The sequence below is a fragment of the Aythya ferina genome (assembly GCF_964211825.1).
Source record: "Aythya ferina genome assembly, chromosome: 5".
Lineage (NCBI taxonomy): Eukaryota > Metazoa > Chordata > Aves > Anseriformes > Anatidae > Aythya > Aythya ferina.
Genome location: NC_140301.1, coordinates 44,988,236 through 45,013,860, shown reverse-complemented (window position 1 = coordinate 45,013,860; position 25,625 = coordinate 44,988,236). Strand labels below are relative to the sequence as shown.

At 40.4% G+C, this 25,625-nt stretch overlaps 1 protein-coding gene across 14 annotated transcripts in view; it reads right to left on the bottom strand.

Annotated features, from left to right (window-relative positions):
- PTPN5 (protein tyrosine phosphatase non-receptor type 5) overlaps positions 1–25,625 on the bottom strand; it is a gene marked incomplete at its 5' end in the record, with an annotated part of 97,232 nt that overhangs the window by 35,999 nt on the left and 35,608 nt on the right. For 11 of the 14 annotated variants that reach the window (XR_014693448.1, XM_084520651.1, XM_084520648.1 and 8 more), the window contains 5 exons: positions 1,360–1,549; positions 4,874–5,112; positions 10,887–10,970; positions 12,752–12,871; positions 13,773–13,954. Coding sequence is in view for 13 of the 14 variants with exons in the window: in XM_084520651.1 (XP_084376777.1) it covers positions 1,360–1,549; positions 4,874–5,112; positions 10,887–10,970; positions 12,752–12,871; positions 13,773–13,954 (815 nt within the window). Of the gene's footprint in view, positions 1–1,359; positions 1,550–4,873; positions 5,113–10,886; positions 10,971–12,751; positions 12,872–13,772; positions 13,974–25,625 lie in introns of those variants that run through there. The other 3 variants (XM_084520644.1, XM_084520643.1, XM_084520641.1) reach the window with 2 other exon arrangements.

Here is a 25,625-nt window from a genome sequence, read left to right as displayed (position 1 = left end):
ATTAAAATTCTAAATCTTGTAAGAATTTCAGGACTTAGCCCTGCAAGTGACACCCCTGACTCTTCTTCAAATGTCAAGCATGGCTGCTTGCTTTGTTACGAATTTGCACTTGGAAAACCAAGCAGGCTAGACAGAGACAGAAAATACAGACTGTAGAGCTAGTGGTAACTGTTTCAAAAAGAAATCTAGTTTACATTTTTAATTAGAGAAGTTACATTTTGATTAAACAGCATTTTTACCTACACTTCAGTTTTCAGTAAAGTATGAAAATGACCTGGGATGGTTTGGCTGTTGATTTTCTGAACAGAAGGAAAACTAATTCAGAAGTTCTCAAAGAAAGGAAACTTATTTCTTCTAACATTGTTTTCTTTGCGTGAAAGCTACAGTGGGCCTCAGAGACTGATTAAACTGCATATAAGATTTGTTCAGCAGTCAACTCAGACGCTCATTAAGTGACCACTTCTTCCCTTGAACAGCAATAGATGCTTTATTTCGAAACTATCACAGATTACCTAAACAAAAGCTTCTTTTCTTCAACTTGTACAGCACACTAAGTGAATTAAGGACCACAGATATCTGTCAGCCTTCTCTAAAAAAAAAGGAAAAAAAAAAAAAAAAAGACCAATCTATCTCATATCTCTGAATCTCTCTCAAGAGCAAGTGACACTTGAAGTGTCATAAAGGGGACAGGCTGAGAAAGATTCAATGTTGCAAAGCATTTTCTTTCCACTCTGCTGAGATCCTATGCTTAAGAGAATCCTAAAAGCAACAGACAAAGCAGTTTACAGCTAGTAAATAATTTCTGTGCAGAAGAAAAACCAGTACAACATACTTTCGAAGGCTCCAGCTGAGTGACCTAGCCATCCTGTGCTTCAGTCATCTGGAGAACATTCAGGCAACTTGGAAAGTAGCTCCATGCCAAACATTCAACAACAAAGAGCATGCACTTGGACTAATTTAATCCCTAAGGCAACTCAAAATTTCAAGAAGCTGTGTCTATAGCAAACTAGGCTTTTCTTCTATATTTCAATGAAGTTGGATTTTGCATTAACTAGTAGCACGCTGAGGAAGAAAAGAGGAAAGGGAAAGAAAAAAAAGAGACAAACTGGTGAAAACAAGACTTTGCTGTTGTTTCCAGAACGAATTCTGTAGTTTTTAAGAGAAAAGATCATTGAAAGCTTTCAGACATTGCCATTTCAAAGGATGATGAATTTGGGGATTTCGTTTAGTGCTTTACTGATCGAAGTGGAATTTTTATGTACTAATTTTAGTCCTGCGGAAAAGTAATAGCAAGGCTCATAGAATACAGACAACATCCCATTTTCCTGATGCCCCTATGAGGAAAGGTCGGATACTCACAAAGAACTCTGCCTGGAGTATGAAAGGATCCAGAGCTTTCTTGTGCAGTTCCTCTTCAGTAAGAATGTTTGATGCTGTCTGGAGGTATTCTTGAGCTGACTGTTCCCGTGGTGACATAATATAGCCAAAACCTTGCTCAGAACAGCCTGGGGTACACATATCTAGCGTGAGTGAAACATTTGAACCTCTCCTGCAAAACAGAGCAATCAGTTAGCTTACAACAGGATGGACTTCCCCATCATTACCAGCATGTGTCAGCAACAAATGCAGCCCCAATGACAGATAAACAACAACTTTAGAAAAGCACCCATCTGGTTCTATGTATATTATTGTCACTACCTTTGAAAAATTGGCAATGCTTCTTGTCTCAACAAGACTGAAGATCATTTTGTGCACTGGAATACAAAGGCCAATATTATCAAAGTGTTTTCTGTAGTAAGGTAACTGTATTTTCTCACCTAAATGGAAGCATCGAAGGCACTGAGCAGGCAACTGGAGGAAAAGTTTTCATACTTGTGTAAATCACAAGGCTAAATATGGACACTTTAAACATCACAGGTGAAAAGCTTGGTCCTAGGTTTCTTCAGGCCAGATCCTACTGAATAACCATCTCTTAGTAGCCCAGACAACATCGGGGGGGGGGGGGGGGGGAAATGTTGGGATAAACATTACCAGTTCAGCATGAATCAATACATGAGATGCTAACCTTTACAGTGAACAACTAACCTGTTAAAAAAAAAATAAAAAAATAAAAAAATAATAAAAAAACCTTTCTTTCAACGATAGTACATCATGAGAAGGTTATAAAGAAGGTCCCAATATTTTAAGAGTTAAGGGCACCTCTGTTTATAACCTAAGTGGAGGATTTTTAGCGGCATTTATACAAGTTAGCCACAACAACAAAATGAAAAAGCCAAAATGCCTGCATTTGTTTATTGAATATTTTTAAAGCATTCCAAAGCTTCTGTCAATCTCACATATCACAGACAAAAAAAAGACACAAGTACCATCAGTGAATGTGTATTTAAATATCGTTAGTGTATTAATGACATCACACCATACGATAAGTACTAGGTATAATGTTTATATATCCACACAGTAGACCTATTTTTGATGACTTTCACTCAGCTGGAAAAATCTACTTGTGAACAGTTTTTAGAAGCTGCCGAAAAAACATGTAAACACATGAGGATGACCAGCTCACAGAGAAATGGGTAGAAGTTGTTACTTGGATCACAGCCTTTTTCTAGATTCAGGAGTTTTTTCCAAAAGCATGTGCAGCCAGCCTCCTGCTGTAATTCACAGTCATGGGTAAATGATTTTGGATGAAACATGACTACTAGTGGTAGACACTGAGTCTTTAGTGGTGCTTTTCAAAAATATTTTGACCCTATCATCCTGTGTGCTGTTAAAGAGCTACTACATCCCTCCCCCAAAATAACTGCATTTGATAACAAATGCTTTGGGTTCTTTTAGGGTAGAAGAGGCTACATACGTAAAGGTATGAATAATTCTTCAGCATGAGGAAATGAGATGGTCTCTTCATAAGAGTAACATTCAGTGCTGTTTGAATTTAGCTAGCAACTACTCTATTAATGGCGTGGGTGGTTAAGAATGAGAGGGAAGAAAGATGCAGAAGCAAGATGGATAAAAAAAGAGGGATGGATAGATAGTTTAAACACAAAAACACAAAGGAAGAGTGACCAATGCATGATGTAAATTAAATTTCTCAGAGCATATTCCAAACCCCAAATGAGGTCTGGCTTCTCAAGCATGTGTATATTGAAGAGAAGTTCACTTTATGTCTTTGTATAACACATTCTACTTAGTGAGAGAACTTCAATCAGCTGTAGTCTTTTTCCCCATCCCTACTTCCTTGACAATTTTTAAATTTTAATTCACTACTTTAACTACTTGATATTCACTACTTCTCTTGAAACAGTGAGTATTTTCCCGAAACCAGCTGCCACCTGAGGAGAAATGTCAGCATCTTTAAAAAGAGAGATGGAATGAGATCAAGGAAGCTTCAAAGCACAAATGACTGAAACATTTCAGTCTTGTCCATAACGCAAAAATGACAGCAAAGCTCGCTAATATCAGCAGGTTCAGGGACATGCACCCAAAATTACTGGAATCTCATATTTAAAGCAGAAGAATATAATACAAGAAGAAAGACATTTTAGGACGAATAATGTAATCAAGAGTAAAGTATGAGAAAAATATTTTAAGCTCACAGACTGCAAATTAAAAGGCTCTGCTGTAACACTTTACTGTGTCACAGGGAGCTTTCAAAATTCAGTATTATACTTTTTTTTTTTTTTTTTTAAATGAATCTAAGTTTTACTTTTTAAGTTTTAGACATGAGAATTAACTATGGAGCGCACTCCAATTAAGTTTGAAAAAATGGAAGTAAAGAAAGCTGATACCTTTCTACATTGGGCCCTGCAATAAATTTGTTCTTATTCATAACAACATCACCTTTCAGAATTTTTGTGGGATTTTTATTCTGAAGATTTTTGTTCTGTTTCATGAAGACAATTGAAAGAACAAGACAGGAAAAAAAAATGCAGACAGCTAACAACGTAAACAAAGCTTTCCCATGGTCCACAGAAGAATAAAGGACAGGAACTTTAAATCAACTTTCACCTCAGAGATGAGGATACTAAATCTGGCGTACTTCCTTTTCACTCATGCACACTCTTATGATTGGTAAAATGTAATACAATAATCTTACAGATTGAAGTTCAATCCAACTGAACACTCAGCAACTCTGCTGAGCCTTCCCCTATCCGGCATTCTGGAATTCACACACCTCTGGGCCTTTCGAATTTTGCCTATTACAGGTGACCTATCTGTGAGATGTATGAGTGAAAACAGAAATGCAACAAAAATCAATGTTGCATCACTCCTGCCTTCCTTTCATCTCAGCACTGCCCTTTCCCAGTTGTGCATCTCCCTGAAAAGCTGTTGCTTTTGTGGCTCAAGAAGTGAGCATCAGCTCACTCTACAATTCCATTACTGGGTTCATTTCAGAGGAAATCATTTACTTTTTGACTAACTTAACTGATTTAAGAGAATTACAGCAGATTGCCATTTGTACTATGGTTTGCCTCTAGAGTAAGGAGTAATCCTTCAACATGAGTGACAGAAAAAGAATTAACCAGATCCATCTTTCAGTGGTAAAAGCTTTCACTGTCCTATACTGGTTTTCACACTATGCAGTTGCCATCTTGGGGAAGGGCAAGAAACTGATAAAACAAATGCATCTTTCCAAGGAAACAAGTGAGGATTTTGAACAAAACTTGTTGAGAGTCATCTGGAAATTGCACTTTAGATCAATATCTTGCATATTTAGGACTGGACTGAAAACAGACAGGAAATAAAGCAGCTACTTCTGTTTAAAACCACATTTGAAAGTGACATTCATAAAGGTAATAAAGCTTCCTACAAGGTACAGAACTAAGCCCACAAAATCTGGGACCAAACTTCCCCCTATTCGTTACATCTACCCTACCTTTCTTGCAAGCCCACGGATTTAACCGTTAGAGTAGCTGGATCTGTCTCCGCTTTAATGTCCATTACGCAGTCAAAGACCGGGGTCTCTGGTACAGGATCCAAATCTAGGAAGTCATCCTCATTTTTATCCTCTGTCCACTCTGAGTACGTGAATGAAGGCTGCCGGCTCACAGATTGGCGTCTGTCCTCTTGTAGCGGAAAGGGGGGATCTGGACGGGCTCTGAGCAGATGCCGAAACTGGAGGAAACAAACATTTAAAAACCTTTCTGCTTGATGCCAGCCCTTCCATACAATCTGGAGGATGGGTCATTAGGGCAGCATCCCAACTCACTGTAACATATCAGGATTGGGTAGTATCAAAGAGGACAGGAATGTTCCATGCAGGCAAAGCTTTGTGGTGTGTTACAGGAATTCACATCCACCCATTCAAACCTGCTTTCAGGCACAGAGGTTTCTACAGAGCTGGTTAGGCTGAACTCAGGAATAACAGTGGAAGCAGAATGTGCTTGTGATCATCACATGCAAGCTGTGACACCACTGTCCTTTTGTTCACTTTCTTACCTTTCCTAGATTTGTTTACAAAATCAAAATCTACTACACTATTCCACAAATGATACCTCTCCTGAATTAATGTTGTTTTCCATCTAACAATTTGATATACTTGGGTTAAGAAAGGTAAATATAATTTTCCTGAACTGCACATCTTTGATAACCTGACACCATAGCCTAAATTCATATATAAACCAATCATTTTTAGAGACCTTGAGTTTTAATGCACCTCATTTTGAGACTCAGAATGCCTATATCATCATTTTTTGGCCAGTGGTGAAGCCTGTTTAAAATCAGACAATTAGGTTACAAAGCATGACATAATCACTAAATAATAAATCTTGCACAGTTCTAGGACGTATGCAATATTAAAGTTGAATATTTTGCATTAATGAAGGGATTGAAATAGCATAAACCTAAAAAAAATATCATATTGTTTTGCATTGGTGCTGTGCCAGACTAGATGATTTTGAGATATTATCAGTGGGCTGTTTAATTCTACACATGGGCCATAAAAATTAGAAGTCCATCTCTGAATTCCAGTATCTGAAACTTCATGCCAGCTTTGTCCCTAGCATTGAACTAGGAGCAGTGTCACTCAGGCTAGGATTACACAAAGTGTCTTGTACAGCCATGCAGCCTTCTGAGACTAAGAAGAGTGGGTTGCATTTTTTGAAGTTAATATTTTTCTTTTTCCTTATATAGCTTTTAAATGGGTAGTTGAATTTAGAAAACATGCAAATAAAAAGGTCAAATTTGTCTTCCTAGGCTATGAAAACATGTTAGCTTGTGCAGGATTTTAAACAACAATTTTCTTGTGTGTGTCATGTACTCTTGTTTCTCTAAGCCTAGAGAATGAAAAGTGAAGCAAGTTTTCATTTCTGTCCACAGCCAGTTTTAGAGAATGTTAGATTCTCACAAAGCAGCAGTATTCAGTTGACAGTTATTTCAATCAAAATGTTGTTTCAGTTAATCAGGATACACAGCAATTACAAAAGCAAACAGAAACATGCTTGCTAGACTTATATTCTATACAAATTTGGGGCCAAATCTGTCCTTCACGCTTGGCCTGTTGGGTGGCAAGTGAGAAGCTTTAAGATCTGATTCCATTTTCATTCCCCAAGATGACTTCTGGAGTTTGGCCGTCCCCCAGTACTAGCCATGATTCTTACACATACCATGAGACTGTGATATCCAAGCGGTTCACAGTGCAAAGTACATCAGCTCGGCAACTTGATACTGCTGGAGAGTACTGTCATTACTCTAAAAACCTGTTCAGGAGGACTAGACAGTGCTATGTTGGTCCTCTGCAGCAGCTGGAACCTTAACACACCATTGTATAAGGCAGAAAACAACAGAATCGCTACCACAAACCTCAAACACACTACTCAGCCTCTTATGTGATCGCTTGCTTCCCAATGTGTACTGGTATCTGGGCATTCTCTGAAATGCACCTCAAACCATAGCTGAGGTCTGCCCTCCTGAGAAATTTGTTCAACTTGTATCGCAGTCACAAATTCCCTGATACAGGAGTGAGCTATATTTTAGCACGTACACAGACAAGGCAAGACAGGGCCCCAGTTCTCTTTGTATCACTTCTGAAAACCCAATTGACTATCATTTCCTCAGCACTATTTGGTGGCCCAATAGTTATTACTCTACAATAAGGCAGTGAAGTAGCTATATAAGTAAGTGTTTCTTCTCCCTTCCCCAGCGAACTACGAAAATATTAGTGTAAGTTACCACAGTTGCTAAATAAAATATGCATAGGCTGTTTTAACTGACATGCCATCTTGTATACGTGTTGGCATGGGACTGACGTATCAAGTCCATCTATAAAGAAACAAGGGTACATTTGGTGAAGAAAGATTTCATTATAATGGCGCTCCTCAATGTAAAGCACCCCTTTCTATGCACGAAGTCCTTTCTGGGCATCACATCACTTAAAATCCAGAGGGAATGAGAAAAAGATCTGAGTGTACTGGGTTCACACTGCAAGGGTTTGGTGGCAGGAGTCTGTAGGTGTGGCCTCTGTTAGCAGAGTCCAGCAGCTGCCCTATGTCAGTTCAGAGCCTCCTCTTGTCAGCTCCAAAGGAAATCACTGCTACCCAGAGCTGAGCCAGTGAGCGATGCTGTTTGCACCTCTGTGAGAGAAGTTCTAAGAAGGGGGCTGGGGGGGGCGAACCTAATGTGCAACAGCAGTTGAGAGAGAGGAGTGAGAAACAACCCCACAGCCCTCAAGGCCTGTGCAGCAGGAGGGCAGAAGGTGCTCCAGGCACACAGCAGCAGTTCCCCTGTGGCCTGTGTAGAGGCCCCTGGTGGAGCAGGCTGTCCCCCTGCAGCCCATGGGTCCCACATGGAGCAGATCTCCACGCTGCAGCCCATGGAGGAGCCCCCGGTGGAGCAGGTGGATGTGGCCTGGAGGAGGCTGCGGCCCATGGAGAGCCCCCGCAGGAGCAGGCCCTGGGCCGGAGCTGCAGCTCGTGGAGAGGAGTCCACACAGGAGCAGGGAGTCTGGGGGGAGCTGCCACCCGTGGGGTACCGGTGCTGGAGCAGTTTGCTCCTGGGGGATGGACCCCGTGGTATGGAGCCGTGTGGGAGCAGTTCTTGAAGAGCTGCTGCCTGTGGGAAGCCCCCACAGCGTCAGTGCAGGAAGGACGGCATCCTATGGGAGGGATCCTGTGTGGAACAGGGGCAAAGTGAGGATGAAGGAGCAGCAGAGAAAAAGCATTAGGGATTGACCGCAGCCTCATTCCCCTGCACTGCACAGGGAGAGGAGGTAGAAAAGAGTGAATGGGGCAGAGGAGAAGTGGTTTTAGTTTGCTTTTAGTTTCTCACTGTTCTAGCCTGTTAGTAAGAGGCAATTATATTAATCTCCCTATGCTGAGCCTGTTCTGCCTGTGACAGTAACTTGTGAGTGATCTCCCTGTCCTTATCTCAACAATAAGTCTTTTCCATCATATTTTCTCCCCCTTTTCCTTTGAGGAGGTGGAATGAGAGAGTAGTTGTGGTGGAGTTCAGCTGCCCAGCAGGGTAAAATCATGGCACTGAGACAGAAGGAAAATAAAGAAAACTGCCTTCATGCAGCTGTCTGTTGTCCATCAGGCTAGGATTCTAGAAATCCTGCTTAGCTCCATCACTGTGGTATTGCCAGTGTCTTACTAATGATTATTTTAAATCTGATTCCCTAAATACTGGTAGAAACCGATGTTTACAAATTGCAAATCAGCGTGACCAGTGATGAGAAGTAAGGTGACAAGTAGAAATGGACCAAGCTCATATGCTCTCTAAACACCCACTCCTAATGCCACTGTCAGAAAAAAAAAAAAAAAAAAAAAAAAAGGTACTGGGAGAGATAGACCATTGCTCTGCACAGGACATTACTTATGGTCTGGTGCTCTGTGAATTGTCCAGAGAACAGGCTGTCACAGTGACATTTGTGCCTTAATCCACCTAGGACCAGTCTGTTAGTGCAGACCATATGATCACAAAACACAGCAAACTCAACTACAGGGAAGCTGTTATAAAACTGCTTCTGTACAGAAGTTTTAACTAACACTTAATGAGCCCAATCAGTTCTCATTTACACTGGTAAAAATGTTCATTTGCAAGGCAATGCTATAGATTCAAAGCAGTTAAAACTGAGTGAGATCAGGATTTTTGGGAACAAAACTCTTGTTTGAAGTTACTTTGTATCCTAAGAATAGTTTGACAATAAATTGTTTCCATCCACAACAAATAGGCTGGATATACAGAGATATCACACCCCTGCTATTCTGATTTCCAGCTCAGAATGTTTTGCTGGAATGCACACAGTTCATCAAAACCCTCAGATGTCTCATTTTTCTTCATTACTATTTACAGTCACAAAATCACAAGACGAATTTTTGTCCTCAAAAAATAAACATCTGGATAAGGAACAGCAGCATCAAAAAAGCAGAACATTACATAAGCCAGGCTAACTTCCTTGCCTACATCAATGATCACCGTAATGCAGACATTAACACTAACTACTTTGCCTTGAGAACGGTTTTTAAAAGTATATCATCTTACACAGTAAACATAAGATTTTGCCACTGTGCTGCCTCTGAGTGAACTTCACCATGGAATATAATGTGACAAACTTCATACAAGGTGACATCAGGAAGAGCATGGCCAGCAGATTAAAGCAGGTATTAGTCCACTCACCTTGGCACTGGTGCAGCTGCACACTGATTAAATAGCATGTCCAGTTTTAGGTCCTCCAGTTTTAAATAGATATGAACAAACTGGAGCAGGCCCAGTGCAGGGTTACAAAAAGGTCAGGGGTGTAGAGCACATGATCTTTGAAAAAAGTGGAGAGAATTGAGCATTTTCAGTCTGGCAAAGAGGCAGCCAAGGGTGATGCAATGAAAGCCTGGAACTACTTCAATGGCAGGTATGGAGCTGATGCAGCCAGACCCTTCATACAGCTGATACCACAAGGGACAGGGGCCACAAGCTGCAGTTTGGGAAATTCAGATCAGACATTAGGAAAATCTTCCTCCCCAAGCGTGCCATATTGTTAAGGCACGGGTACCTTGAGAGGTGGTACATCTCCTTCCCTGGAGGTTTTCAAAACCTGTGTAGAATAATGCTTGTCTGACTGTATCAAGTATTGGCAATAGCCCTGCTTCAACCAGATGTTGGATTAGCAAACTCCAGAGGTCCCATCCAACCAATAGTCCTTGTGATTCTATGATACACTTCATTACATTGCACATCACTTAAACTGCATGTACTCAGCATAGCTTCAGCTTCCTGAGCTGCCTGAAGATGCTATAGTGATAGGAGGCCATGTTCTACCTGCACCCCCAACTTTAACAAAACAACATAGAGGGGCAAGAAATGCCCTACTCAATTAAAACTCCTGAAGTGAGAGATTTCTCCCTAGCTTTCCCATCTAGTGCACACCTTTGTGCCAATTACACAGTCACACAGAAACACAACATAGTGCTCCTGCTCCCCAGTGGCTGACAGTTAACTAGATTAATTGTAGTCATGCCACTAATATTGTTTTGCAGCTGGGGCCTTGGCCTGTATCTACAAGGGCATTGCACCTGCAAGTGCCCTGGTGCTCTGCAACAGCTCTTTCTGCCACCTCAGACAACAGATGCTCTGTGGTCAAGTCATAAGGCAGCAATTTGAGATGGTTCCTTTACTGGGCCACATCCCTTCTATTCTAAGTGAAAACATTTTGCCCATCTGAGGACGAAAAGAATAAAAACCATCAGTGTAATCGACAATTCATCAAGAAATGGATTAAGGATAAGTGTAGTCATGATTTCTCTATGTAAGTCATGCCAAAAGTTACATAGAAATTGCCCAGATGTGGTTTTAAAATCATCCTAGGCGTAATGTCAATAGCTTAGGGTAAATTAGACATCTTTCAAAAACCTGCTGAAGAAAGGGCACAAACACAGTTTGTGCAGTACTGTACTTACCAGAGATGCTACAAGTAGCAGTCCTAGAGATGCTAAAGACAGCAGGATATATGATACCACAACACTCCCAATTCTAGTCAGGTCCTGCAATACAACAGAATTGATAATAATTATGAAGTACTTCAGAGCACAGTATAGTCTCTGCATACATGTTTTTTGGCAGAGAGTATGCATCCATTCTTGGATTTTCCATGTGGATTAGTCATACCCTACTCTTCTTTGTGGAAAAGCTACCACCACCACCAGAAAACTGCCAGGCTTTGGAGAAGACTGAAACTATCTGTGAAGGTCTGAAAGGCAGATTCTACTGTGAAGGCTGTTGCTGAAAGATTAAATCTGCTTCCTACCCATAAATATTTCCAAAATTGAGATCTGGATCCACTATTGAATTTTGCAAGCTGGACCCAAGTTTCATTGCCACAGTCAGCCTAATTTTATCTCTTGGCAGAAGGCTCTGAATTAAGTTTAGTACTGTTCCTGTGTTTGTAGGTCCTTACTAAAAACACAGCCACAGAGGACTCTCCTGCATTTTCCATGCATTCTGTTGAATGTCATCAGGTTCATTCGCAGTACTTGCAGTGAAATTCATTTTAATGCCCGAGTCATATTTAAGTAGTTCAGAGTCCAGCCTCATTCTCAGCAATGTGTGCAAAATGCTAGAAAGAAATTCAGAGTTAAGAGTTTTATTTAAATGTCAAATTTCTTTGCCTTTACTGTTCTCAAGTATAAATTTATACTGTAGATAGTGCTATAATAAACAGTTCTCAAAGATATGCATGAACATCTGCACAGAGTCATACTCGGGGTGTTCCTGTGGTGCATTCTAGGAATCACTTTCCTCCACACTGAACTCACAGAACATTTATTTTCAGTTAAAGTCCTATAAATCAACAATTTTGTAAGGAACAATTTGTTAATGATAGGCCCACTGCAAATAAGATACAGGCAATGCTCTATGAAGAGCTTTGATTATGCATCATAATAAATCCAACCAAGCAAGGACAAAGAGAAGGTGCTTCTTTCAAATAAAGAAAAGAACAGGTGACATGCAGCTCAAACACTGTTAAGGGAACACAGAAAACAGTCTCCTCTGTACTTCAACCACAAGAGGCACTGACTCAGATTTCCTGTTTGTACTTCTTAGCCTCCTTTACAAAGATCATGTACAATGAATCTAAACATTCTGATAACAATTATATTTCACCTGATTTTTGAAAGTAGCTGCTCACCATTTAATTAAGGTTCTGTCCATGCTAGCAGAATCTGCACTGGGTATAATTACCCCAGTAATTAATCAAATGAATCATACCAGTATATGTGTCATTATGTCATGGTGAGAAGTTAAGCAATTTTACTGAGGTAGCTTTGAAGATATAATTGTATCCATACTCTCAGTACACCTGAAATACTTGTACCACATCCAGATATGCTCTAAACAGTCAAAAAAACAGAATTTTGTGACAGAGTATCTTGTGATCTGCACCCTTTATGCAGCTTCATTCATTCTTCCGAAATTTAAGTTCTCATCAATTCTAGTAAATGAAGTTCCAGCTCTTCTTTTATGTCAGCTAAGCCTTATAGGGCTGACTTCTCATTGCTTTGTTTCATTTGCAATCATTTGTACATTATAAAAAAATCCACTGAGCTGATGTAACATCATAAACAAAAATTTAGCCCTGTTTCTTGAAAATAAAATATTAAAGTGCTTTCAGAAAATGCTTTTCAGAACATACACACAATGCAGTAGTCACAACATTAATCTGAGTACATGTGTATCATACATGTAGTCTAAAGAGATATTGGAAACATCATCCAAAGGTACTGACATCAACCATATGGTCAGAGAGAAGAGCACAGGGACTTACCTCCCCCTGATCTGACAAAAATCGTTCAAATGGGGTAAGCAGGTAAGACAGTAGGTCAAAGGCATTCTGAGCTACTGGGATGGTCCCATAAGTGCTGTACCACAGCATCATGCAGAGAAGCTGTGCAATCAATCAGAAAATACATAATGAGTATCCCTCATTATACAAACATTCATTTTCATTTCAAGACAGCATAATTAACTAATTTAGTTCTCATTGATTTTATGTTGATCACCACTTTTGCTTTCAGAAGTCAGATATTTTCTATGCTGTAGCTTAACAACAATAAGAAGACTGAGGGCTAAATGCTCAGCAAGCATGAACTAGATGCTTATCGGTGAGTTCAGCAAGCTTACTCTGATCTATACTAGCAAAGTGATTGCCCACAGTAGTCTGTGTATCAAAAGAGAAGAGATCCCTCTGATTTCTGAGCTTTCAGCATTATCACTTTTAAATCAAAACTGGAATTCAATGAACTTGGTGTTATTAAAACGTCTACCTCAAACTATGCAAAGCTCTCACAAATAGCCATGTTCACGTACTTATCCCTATAAAAATATATACACACACATATTGAAGCATTTCATTTGAATCACAAGGTTGCTACACTCACCACAGTTAACATAAAATGACAAAAACAATGATGTTACATTTAGCACTCTCACAAAGGGGTATACCCTCACTTCCTAGCACAAAGGACACACTGGAATGAACCTTAAAGGGTATATTTACCAGTTCACTTTTTAATAAGATTGTTATTTACCCCCAAACATATTAGCTACAGAAAACTGATCAGTTGTGAGATTGGCCATTTTACAAAGGAGGCATTTTCAAAGGGGCAGGGAATGGGATGGGAATCTGGGACATCCAAAGGCAAAGGCTGTTTGCAAAGCAAGGCTGTGGGAGGTGATTGCAGCTCTGTCCACTGCTATGTCCACCAGTATTGAGGAGGAATCCTCACAAGACAAGAAAGCTTGAGAGAAGGGTCCCAGCATTTCAAACTGATGACAAGCTTCCTTACCAGTATCTGTGAGAGGACAAACAGATACATGTTGTCTCCAGTCATGAATCCATTCCACCAGGCAGCCCAACCAAGCAATGCTGTTTTCTGGGAGGCTTTCAGGGACTGCTCTTTCCTGTTCAGCTGTCCTTGTTGTCCTTCAGCTTCATCCATGGACTCCATCGCAGCTGGATTGGAAAGACCTTCACATGAAAATGACATGTGCAGGGAATGAATAGCACATAACCCTGCAGCCACTGCGGAGGCTGCAAGAACTATTGTTTTCCTAAAGACGATGGTTACCTCTCAGTTCTGCATCAGTAAGTGCGGCTCAGGATTGCGAGCGTCACACTCTATTAGTGCAGCTGTATTCACCTGCCTTCGTCAGAAAAAAGTGAGTGTGGGCGGATAAATTATTTTCCCTTTCTTTCCGGAGGTGCAGATTCTGGGCTTTGTTGTTAATGCATTCTCATTTACATCGCTGTACCTTTTTGTTTTTACTTTTTTTTTTTTTTTTAAAGGAACCATCTGTGCTACTTCCTAGCTCCAGCTGCATGATGGCAGAGAATCCATTTTGTCCCTCCCTGCCTCAGTTTCTTCCTCTCCACCTATTTGTCTGTTTTGTCTAATTTGATTATAGATTTCTGGATTTTTGGCTGAGTGTTCTATGGCACAGGCTAAGTCTAAAAACTTACTTTGTGGATGAATTTGTACTTAAGAGCTATTTTAATAACATTATAATGTTATTCCATTCAATAGAAATATGCACTGGAGTGGTAAGTCCCTCAGTAGCAGCTTTTTGAACACAGTATGCATAGACATTAATTAATTTACAAGATAAAAGGAGTAAAAGATCAGACCTATCCACTGTAAATCATCCTGATTTACACCTTTCCACACGAGGAAAATCCCAAGGCTGCTCTATGTACAACACTATTCTTAACCCTAAATTGGCTCTGTGTGCCTCAGGTAAAAGCCACATTGCTGGCACTTCTGTGGTTGGTCAAGGTCAGGTTTCTATAGAATGCTCTCTTCATCAGATATTTCTCTACAAGTCTTGGAATAGTAACCCTGTGTTGGATAAGCATCCAGAAACTAGCCACAGCTCTAAATAGGCGAAAGAAACATTGGATTCATGTATCATCTGAGGATCTGGTCATCTGTACAATAAGGATTCATGGAAATCTGGCATTCTGATTTCTAGAACACAAAACCGTGAGAGTGGGCAGGAACATGAGCTGTTAATTTCCTTCTACTCCATAGTCTTTCCTCCCCTTGCTGAAACGGACCTTAGGACATGCCTCCATAAGAAAACAAGGCATTTGGGAAATGTTGGTGGCTTCCTACAACGCTCTCCATTCCCACAGCTGCTCAACAGCAAGAGGATCATCAACATGCAGTGACTGGGGAGACCCAGAGATGAATCAAAAAGGAGCACCTGCAAGGTACTACCTAGTACTTTCAGTAAAGTTCAGGTTATTTGTTTCTTATATTCAAGATATTTCCACTCAATTTGTGAGAGGGAGTAGCCCCAGCAGGGTATGCTGGCTCTAAGTGGACCTAGGTAGCTATTTTCATTGTCATTGTACAGGTATTTCTCAGGAAACACTAAGAACACACATCTAGAGAGACATACACCCAGGTATGTATGCCATTTTCATATTAATCATACAGCAATAAAATGTGCAGAAAATATGGAATTAAAAAGGTAGTATCAGAAACGTTAACCAGCCTGTATTTCTCAATAGTAAGTTTCCTTTCACTTCCATCTATGCATCCTTAATGCTGGAAGAAAACAGTTTGAAAAATAGCACTTGTTAATAAAAAGCAGACAATTTCTGAAATACAGCTGAAGAGGTCATGGGAACTCTGCCTCCCTGCCCTTCAGGCTCCAGCCAGTAGTGCACAGCCCATGACAACCCCACCCTCCAAGAAACATACACAGCCCAAAAGCTGTCCTTCATGTCCAGAGACACTGGCCACATGCTTAACATCTGACCCCTGATACTGTGCTACATAGAACTGGATGCAAAGATTTCCATGAGGATGACACAGCAGTCATGTCTATAGTTAAGGCTGCATTATAAGTAATACTTTCAATGTTGGCCTTCATTTTCATATTCCACAATGAGTTAAATTTGAAAGTTTCCAACTCTTCAGACTGCTTCATATCTCATTGGATCTAGATTAGGACAAAGGGAAACCCCCTGTTACTATTTGCCTATTTTTTTTTTCCTGCTCTTTTTGTGGAATGCTTATGCTATGTGTTTTGGAACAGGAAGTTGAAATTTAGCCAGGACATAATCTTGATGTCTGAAATTATTTTTGCCATCCATGCAAAAGGCATTCACATGTGGCTGAGATAAACCTACAAGAATGTCTATTTACATAGTTTATTATGACTTCCTCGAGTCTCTAACCCGTTTTCACTAAGCATGTCCCACTTTTTTTTTTTTTTTTTTTTAAGTCCCACTTTTCCTCCATCTGCATTAAATAATGTACTTCAGTCCCTTAGAATGGCTGAAGAGTCTTTCACTGTCATTCCAAATCCTAGTGATGGCCTTTGTTGGATGCACCTTCCTGAAGCTCCAGATAAAATATGTGCAAACCACAACTAAAATATCTTCGGGAAGACAACCAGAGCAAGGAACCAGAGAATACAGATGTCAAGTTCAGCTTTCAACTAGTTCTCATAAACTCATATTTCATATTTCAGACTACTTCTTTTTTAACTGACCAAAAGCTCGTTTACCTTGTTATGCAGCAGGTAAATAGAACGTCTTCATTTCCTATCTGTAACAGCCTGAGATTTTACAAGGCCAGTCATTTCTAAGCTGGAAGCAGAACCCTGACTCCAGATGACGATGTTAAGGGCACTTAACCACACACCTTCTGGAACAAAGACGTCAAAGTTAGGGGAGTGCTGGGTCCGTAACCATGGGGATCTATGCCTCTCCAGAGCCAAGAATCCCAATTCCCAGTATTCCAGTGTTGTCTAGCAACAGATGTACGATTGTAGGAGTCAAGTTCTTCTTCTGCCCTATGTGAAGGACAATAGACTACTTCTACTATCAGTTAATTTTTTACTGCATGAGGTAGAGATCTGCTCTATTGACCTAAGAACCACAGATTCCTGCTATGCTGAATTGCTTCTGTTCAGCTGCTGTCAACAGGTGTTTTCACTGTTACAGTAAAAATCAACAGTGGCACTAGGTCAAGAACTCAAATACTTGAAAACTGTCAGAATTCATATGTGTAAATGTATATATTAAGAATCACGTCTTGGATATACAAAGAATTTAAGTTAGATTAATACAAGTCCACTAAAATTTAGTATTCCAAATCCCAGAATATTAGATTTTAACAAACGTAGTGATGCCCATCTAGGATTTTGTATTGATTTAACTATGTCTATGTTAGACAATACTTCAGTCATCATTCAAACTTCATATTACAACCCTATATTCATGTATTGCTTGCAATAATGGGGTTGGGGTTTCTTTCAGTGCACAAATTACATGTCTCACGAGTGAGACATTGGTAAAAGTTTTCATGTCAAGGTCAGTGGGAAGGTCTTGAGAGAGATGATAAGAACAACTACATCCAGAAGGAGTCAGTTATGCCTCACCTCTGAGCGATTTGACTGACAGTGAAATGTAACATCCACATGATAGCCTCCTGAAACCCTGTCCCATGATACAGAAATTCAAGTTCCACCAGTACTTCTCCTTCGACACAGGGCTAAGAAAAAGGAATTGCTAGAAAAACCCTTTGGAGGAAGAACTAAAAGGGCTCTGATATCTGTATCAGGCATACTCCTTGTTAAAGCAAATTGGAATTTCAAAATAGCACTGTGAACTTGACCATCATCCTTGCTGTTCAGGGAAAAATAACTTTCTGAATCAAACTAGCGATACACCCATCCCGTATTCTTTCCCTAAACACAGCCACCAGACCAAGTTGCCAAAAATAAATGACACAACAATTTGCTAAGGAATGATCTATACAGGGGAACTTCTTCATCCCCTCACAAGGTAACAGTAGGCTTCCATAACTCAGAATATATCTATTTCTAAACCCCCTTTACCTCTCTTTTTTTGTTGTTGTTTGCTTGTTTTTTGACTCTGCATATGGGTACAGACAGGGCAGAAGAATGAAACAAGAATATATACACACTCTAGGAAGAAAGCCACACACTTGGAGTACCAGACTTAGCTGGAACACTAAATGGCACTGTAGTAATGGAAGTATGATGACAATGCCTTGCAGTAAAAAATACACCATAAACCAATTGAATGCCACTGTGGACAAGGCAGCAGCAGCTCTGTAACTCAATTGATTCATATTTAGAACCATCACAGGAAAAAAAACAATCCCCTCAACCATGTATCCTCACTGTATTTCCTAACAAATAGGAAACACAGGACAGACAACAGCAAGAAAAAACAAGAAGAACATCCACTCCATGCTTCTTACTGTGCGTGCTGTCCTTGTGGCAGTAATGAGCAGAAGTAGCTTGGGGCAGTGTAGCACAGGTTGGCAAACCATGAGCTCTGTGAAACTACCTGCCAGATGCACAAGGTAGAAAGGAGAAATGGGCCTCGCCTATATCACCAGCTCTCAAGCTGCAGCAGCCAGCAGATTGCAGCAGTTCAGCAACACTGTCCCATGTTTGTGCTAGGTGTGAGGAAGATATATACCTTTGTCAACTTGTTTACATCTCCACGATGACTGTACTTGACAAGAATTTACACTGAAGTGTGGGACCAGAGTTAGGAAGCATTGCTAACTATGAACATGACAGCAATACTTAACATCCAGCAAAATTACAAACACTTTACATCACAGACCTAAATCCATATATAGCCTCTACATCTTCGGGTATCAAAATGCAACTCTCTATTGAAATCACTGTCTCAGATTTCCATCTAATTGCTAGGAAGGTCTGCCATTGATTAGAGAACATTAACTGAACGTATGCTACTGATAGGGGTTTGCAAAGCTTGTTTTCACATGCATTGAAATTGCATATGCAGGACATAACCCTGGTTTGGTACTTCACCTAGCCAGTAAGGAACCCATTAAATCTGCAAGTCATTAGACATCGGTTTCAGTGAAGTCCAGATGCTGTCAAGACACACCCAACATGGATGAGCTGCCTCAGGGAATACACAAACATGAGGCAGCTTGTGCTGCTGGAGTGTGAAAAGACAGCTTCTCTACTCAAGGAATAGAACTATACATGTAGTACTAGTACAAAGAGACGGCCTTAGGAAGCATTCTCTTTTGCTTGCGACACCTTGCAGTATGAGAATGAAGGAAACAGAATAACTAGCTTCTAGATCAAGAGGATTTTTCTTTTGCACTGAAGTGGTATGGGAGGAAGTGGGTATAAGGAAGGGGATCTGCCATACTTGCATTGCAAACAACTTGTGGACTTGAATTCCTCTCCCCACAGGAAACCAACCAGTGAGTCACTAACCTACAACTCAAACTTTTACTGATCTTTACAACCAGCCAATCTGAGATATTCATGAACTAAATACAATGGCAGAAGCTATGTCATAACTTACTGATGTCCTTACTGATGGGTACAATTCCTCATGAGGGAAAGGCTGTTTTTTCTTCATGTTCTCTACATTCCTAACTCATCTGACAAGTTACATTAAAAATTACACTCAAGATCTAATGAGCTGTGTTGAAAGCAGTGGGAATGCTAGTTCCACACACAGTTATAATAAGAATGCATCTCTATCTCTGGCTCTTCCATTATTATTTTTTTTATACCTTCCCAATTATGATACAGTACAAACTACTATTCTACTTGATTACTGTTTCCAACAGTCCCATACTTTACCTTTTCCAAATATCTGAATAAAACACTGATTGAGAGAGCATGTAGACCCTGAAAGTATCCAGATGAAGAGCTGAAAAGAAAAACAATCCCACATGCACCTTATAGGTACCTGTATGCGTACACGTGTGTGCACATATCATCTGCATGAGCTGAAAGCAAAGAGTTCATCTGTTCTTTGAAAGATCAAACTCTGGAACAGAAATTGATGAAAACTTCAGTGACAACAATGCAAACTACAGCTCTGAAACTGAGGTTTTGGTAAGTATGATCACAGATAAAAAGCGCCTACCTCCTGTTGCTTAGTTTACAGAGAAAAATCTTCTTCAGTCCTTTCTTAAGAATAAAACCGATAATAAAATATCTCAATTTTCATTTGTATCATTACCAAAATGCTTAGTTAGACACTGCAATGCCCCTCCCTACTATTAGCTGAAAAAAAAAAAAGATTAATTTACCCCTGATAAGATAGAGGACAACCCATACTGAGCATTAGTTTTCCTTTGCACCTGCTTGCCTGTGAGTGGCAATTAGTGCACCTAAAGCCAGCCTTCATTCTGAGAAAGGCAAATGTTCTCTGAAGTTTGTTTAAACAGAAGCACAGAGAGGGAAACGTGTGCCTTCTACAAGCCAGAAAGAGCACTGAGATTTATACTTTTCAAGGTCAGCTGGTGGAACCTGGACACTGCTTAAGCCAAACCAACTACCAGAATGGACAGATACATCAAAAGAAAAAAAAAGGAAGCTGGAAAGTCATGCAGAAAAAATAACGATCAAACCAGGCACCAACCTGAGGTCTATGTATTTCTGGTCCAATACCTCTCCTCTTTTACTGGTAACCTTATTTAACCAACTTAGAGAGATAACTTTCCTCTCTACTTAAGATAAGTTCTGCTAAAAAGAATATGCAGCCCTTTTCCCTGCTGGTGGGCTGCAAAACTCCATCCATAAATGGCCTATTCTCATCTCTGAAGGAACAGGAGCCTGATACCAGAGTGTGTGAGGAGAATAGTTGCCTTTCCACTCAGAAGCTCCCTGCTGAACTGCTGAGTCACACATTTTCTCTGCATTCATTTTCACACTGCTCCCACTCAGTCCACCTGCCACTTCATCTGGGATGGGTGGGAGGAGAGAAAAAGAGGTGAAGTCAGAAAAAATGTTCATGTTCACCCAGGACCATTATTATGACACAGCAGGGTCACATATAAGAGCAAGCCTGCAAGCTGCTAGAGAGGGATGGAGAAGAGAAATATCAGATTGCAAGACAAATTGCCTCCCCCTCTTCTTCTTCTACAAGAAGAGACCGGCCAGCAAACAGATTGCAGACCTCATCTGATTCCCAACTGGTCACTGCTGATTTGTTCCACAAGTTTCAGGCTTCAGACCAGCCCTTGAGATTCCTCCCCTTTTCTCTGACTTCAAAGTTTTCAAGATGCTGTGACTTTTTCAACAGTCCAACAGGCACTGCATAGTAATTGCCTGGCTGCCACAGGGAAGTGTCACAATGACAAGTGACAATACCTTCTGGATAGACCCCAGTTCCTAAGGCCATCTTTAGCTGATTTGCTGCAGTGGAACTATCCATCAACTGCAATCCTTTTTCAAACAGAATAATATGAAGAGAAAACGTTAGTCCTTTTCCTTTGCTTGATTTTCATGGGAGCTACAACAGGAGTCAACATTTCCTGCCATCTGCTAAATTCTAATGTAAAGAAGGGACCCTGCTATCTGTGGTGGGAAACTTGTTTTATCAAGGTTATAGCAGGCACAGGTCTCTATTACATTGGACTGTACAGTTGAACAGAAATATACATTTAATTAAATTATGAAGGTAGTAATTTTTCTCTAATTAGATTTTTGGACACTTCAGTTCTTAAGTCATTAAAAAAAAGAAAATGCCCAGAAGCTTCCCAGTTTATTCAACTATTCCAAAAATACACCTCTGAAACTGACTTGCAGACTAAACCAGGATTAATTTTCAGACCAATTCTTAAACTAATGCTACTGCTTATATTCAGTAGAAAAACTAGAGGCTTGTTAAGAACTAGATAAGAATTGTTTTATAAGGCAGAATTAGCACTTCAGAAAGTGAGCCTGATTTTTCCTTGTGAGAAGGAATCTGTTCTTAGCTAATGTTTGGCCCCATTTCTCAGAAATTCTTCCAGTGCAAGTTTACTTGCTTGAAAGTGTGCTTGTTCTCTACAGGTCTGAAGTGCAAAATCAAAATCCATTCCAAGAAGATTTTAGTGAAATTGTTTTAATGTGCCTTCCTATATCAGGTCTCTTCCCTCCCTTCCCCCCCCCCCCCAAGAGGCTCAAGAAATAGATCACAAAAAAATGTGATAACTGGTGGGAAAGGAAATACAGGAAAGAGAAAAAGCAAAATTCATAACCATTCTCCAAGTTCCTTACCTCTGTCAGCTTGTTGTTCCAAATAATCAAAAGAGTTTGGAAAGCACAATTTTATGTGACAGGACTCTGGTCTATGAAAACATCGTTGAAGGATGCAGCCTGCCACCAATGACTTTGCTGCGCTAAAGGGTGAGACTCAGAGACCTCATTTGAGCAGCTGCCAAACTCTTCCTTCCTTGGAGAAACCAGCTGCTCAAGACAGAGTCCTGCACAGTGCTACTGACTGCTTAATAGCCCTAGCCCATTGAGTATGAGCAAGTAACTTACTTGATCATCTCATCCAATTTCTAGTCTGTAATAATTCACATGAAAGAGCTGCAAGAACATGGCAGCTCACAACACCCTTGGCTGAGAAGGCTAGCTCAGGTGCAAGCCCTGCTTACACGGGAGTGAGAGGAAAGCAAAATCATCAGGCCGTTTGCTCGAGAAAGACAGGCCTCCCAGTTCAGCACGGACAAAACAGTAGGAGCCATCAGAAGCAATAAGAGTGTCAGATAAAGGAACCAAAGGCAAAGTATACGATAGTTACTGTACCATCTGCTCAGGTCTCGTTCTCCTCCAATATTAGTTATAAACTGCAATGCTTCCACTAATAACGTGGGAGATGCTCTGAGTTTCCAGTGGAAGGTTAGTTATGCCACTGTCCCCATATAAATCATAGTTCCACTATTAAATCAAATACACACGAGGTTTATTCTTAACAGATCTACTAATGCTTACAGGTCTTAAACAAAGGATGTGTTGTTAAGCACTGTCCTTTTTCCTTTTCTCCTGGGAAACCTGTCAAGTTCAAGAATATGCTATTTCTCATGGCAGCTAGGGCCCCTAGAGCAGTGTTTGGTTCAAAACAATTAAAATATTAAATACAGTGTCAAATTACAGCTCTTGAAAAGTGAATGCAGACCCTCAGCGGGCAGAGGCAGCGAATATTAACTTCCATCACACCCACACATAATTAGCATTTGCCATCTTTCAATCAGGGCTCTATTCAAAGCTTCTTTTGTTTTTGTACAAGGCTTTTTACTCCTTTCCTATTAAACCCATTGCAGAAGGTCCTTCTCATTACTGCTTAACAGTTAACTGCATTCCCCTTTTTAATATAAAGAATACATTTCTTGGTTATACTGTTTTCTTTGGGGAAAGTATTTCAAGTGCCTGGCAGTAATTCTGGGGGTGCCTTGAGCTTTTATAAACAGACCACAAGTTGACTTTCAGCTGAGTTGGTTGCCCCAGATCATTCCCAGCCTGCAAACTCCATTTAACAGGGAAAACTGACACCCACAAAGCAGCTCAGCAATTCTGTAGTTCAAGAGCTGTTGCTTTGACTGCTTATGGATCGACCTTGCACAGGAACATAGCTAGGGAGAATTGTCAACAGGGCAACAAAGAGGCAGATTTAGATGTCCAGAGTTTAATTCTCTTCCTGAGATAGAATAACTAACTCTCCCTGCTCAAACCCAAATGATCGCTTTTGTACCTTCAGCCATTAACAACAGGATATGAGTAAAAGCGCCTGACTGCATAATCAAAAAACAGCTACTTTAATTTAAAACCAGTCAAACAGCCTCTGCAATAGCAGAGTCAATTAGAAGATTAAACAGAAAGTGCATTCTAGTTTCATGCACTTTTGAAAGTATTTAATATTAATACTATCGTTTATATTGGCATTAGCACACTTGTATTACTCAAATAAAGCATATTTCTTTTTTGCAAGTAAAGAACTTCCGCAGCTGCAATGCAAATACCATTGCGTGCTTCTAATTTCTCTTGAGCAACTTCCTAGCCTGCTGACCAGTATGTTTTACATCTGTTTTCTCCTCTGGGAAATGAGAGAGCTTGCACCCTGAAGCAGATGGGTGATATGCTGGCCTCCTGCCAAGTTCAAATGTGAAGATTTTGATGCCGTCCATTTGGATACAGCCTGCTTTACCAAGTGACTAAAATCTTACGCCCTGGAGCCATCAGCAAAAACATCTAGGATAGCCACCATCACATTCAACATTTATTCCAATGACATTCTCTTCCCTGAGTAGAGTGAATTATATCAAGACTAGTCTCAACAATCATCTTCAGCCACAAACCTTATATACGCCTCAAGGGTACCATCCCAACTATAAGCATTTCACTTTCTTTTATGGATTTAAAAAGGCTATGCTTGCACTGCTTGGCTTCCTCAAAAAATAATATCTTTCAGATGCTATCATTTAGTCACCAGAATAAGCACTTGGTTAGATAAGGGTGTTGGACACCTGGCAACAGGATGTCCACACTTCGTTTTCTGTTTCCACCCAGGGCAGTTCCATTATGGGCACAAATGCAAAGGCTATACAATCAATCATTGTTGCTCCGGATCAGTGCTCTGCAACCTCTGTAACTGCAGGTTCTTCATGTTAGGGCCATACTGAGATGCATGCTAAGTATAATACTTCCATCAACCTCTCCTCCTCTCTGACCACCTAACAACACAAAAGCAAACAGTTCACATAGAGGAAGGTAACAGCTCACTTGGTTTCTTGTGTCCAGTTTTTAAAGGTTCCTGTACTGTGCTCATCAACACATACACAAAGGCTTAAGTAGCTAACTAAAAGAATCCAACAGTTTGCCTTCTCATCCTCTTCCCAGTGACAGAAATGTGCACAGGACAATGTTTCGTCTAGCTACATAAGCAGACATGCACAAGTTGTTATGGATTTATGTCAGAGTAGGTGAGGAAAAAAAGCACATGCTGATGATAAGCTTTGCAATTATTCTGGGAGCATTTTTGCACTACTTGCCTGCAGTCAAGAGCTTCAGTGGCTTATAAAACAATCCAAAGAAACACCTCTCACAGAAGCCTGCATCCCAAGGTTTTCCTTGATCTGAGAAGGTGACTGCCTTGTACTCCACAGCCTCATGCCAAGTCATCTAGCAAGAGCTGACATGAACCAACAGGTCCACAAGCTGATAAGCAAAGCTGTCAAGACATCGTTTTGGAACCAGATCCTGAAACAACACAGCATTGCTGCTTTCAGCTCCAGAGCAAGGTTACTATCGGCTAGCCTAGGATTTTTTTTTGTTCTGTGCACCAGCAATCAGAGTGGATGCGTTCTCAGATCCCTTGGATCAAGATCACTCCAGAAAGGTCTTGTATATGATTTGATGTTCCACAGAAGCAGGTGGCACGTCTGCTGTATTTGCAGGAGGCAGAACTGTCAATGTACACTGTTAAAACCTTCAATTGCTACAGTTATAAAAGGTCTCACACCATCTACTGCTCTGAGGATGAAAAAGACATGAACTCATTTTACCACCTCATTTGTGCAACACAAATTGGGGTGGTTCAAAAGATTGTTTTCTCAGGCCCTGATTAGAGCATTTCTCTTTTCAGGAGCTCCTGATTTCTTAACATTTGTAATGCAGGTCATCACAAAGGCCACATGTCCTCATGGAGTCCAAGATGTCCCACCGCTTTGTTCCCATGTTGGAACACTACTGTGCTAGCTGTCTAAATCTGTGTTTTCAGGAATTTTATAATGTATTTGGAAGTGCATGCAGTCAAATGTCATACATACAGTGTTCCTTACATAGTGTGGGTGACTGTATGTGCCAATGGGAAGCAAGATTTTTTC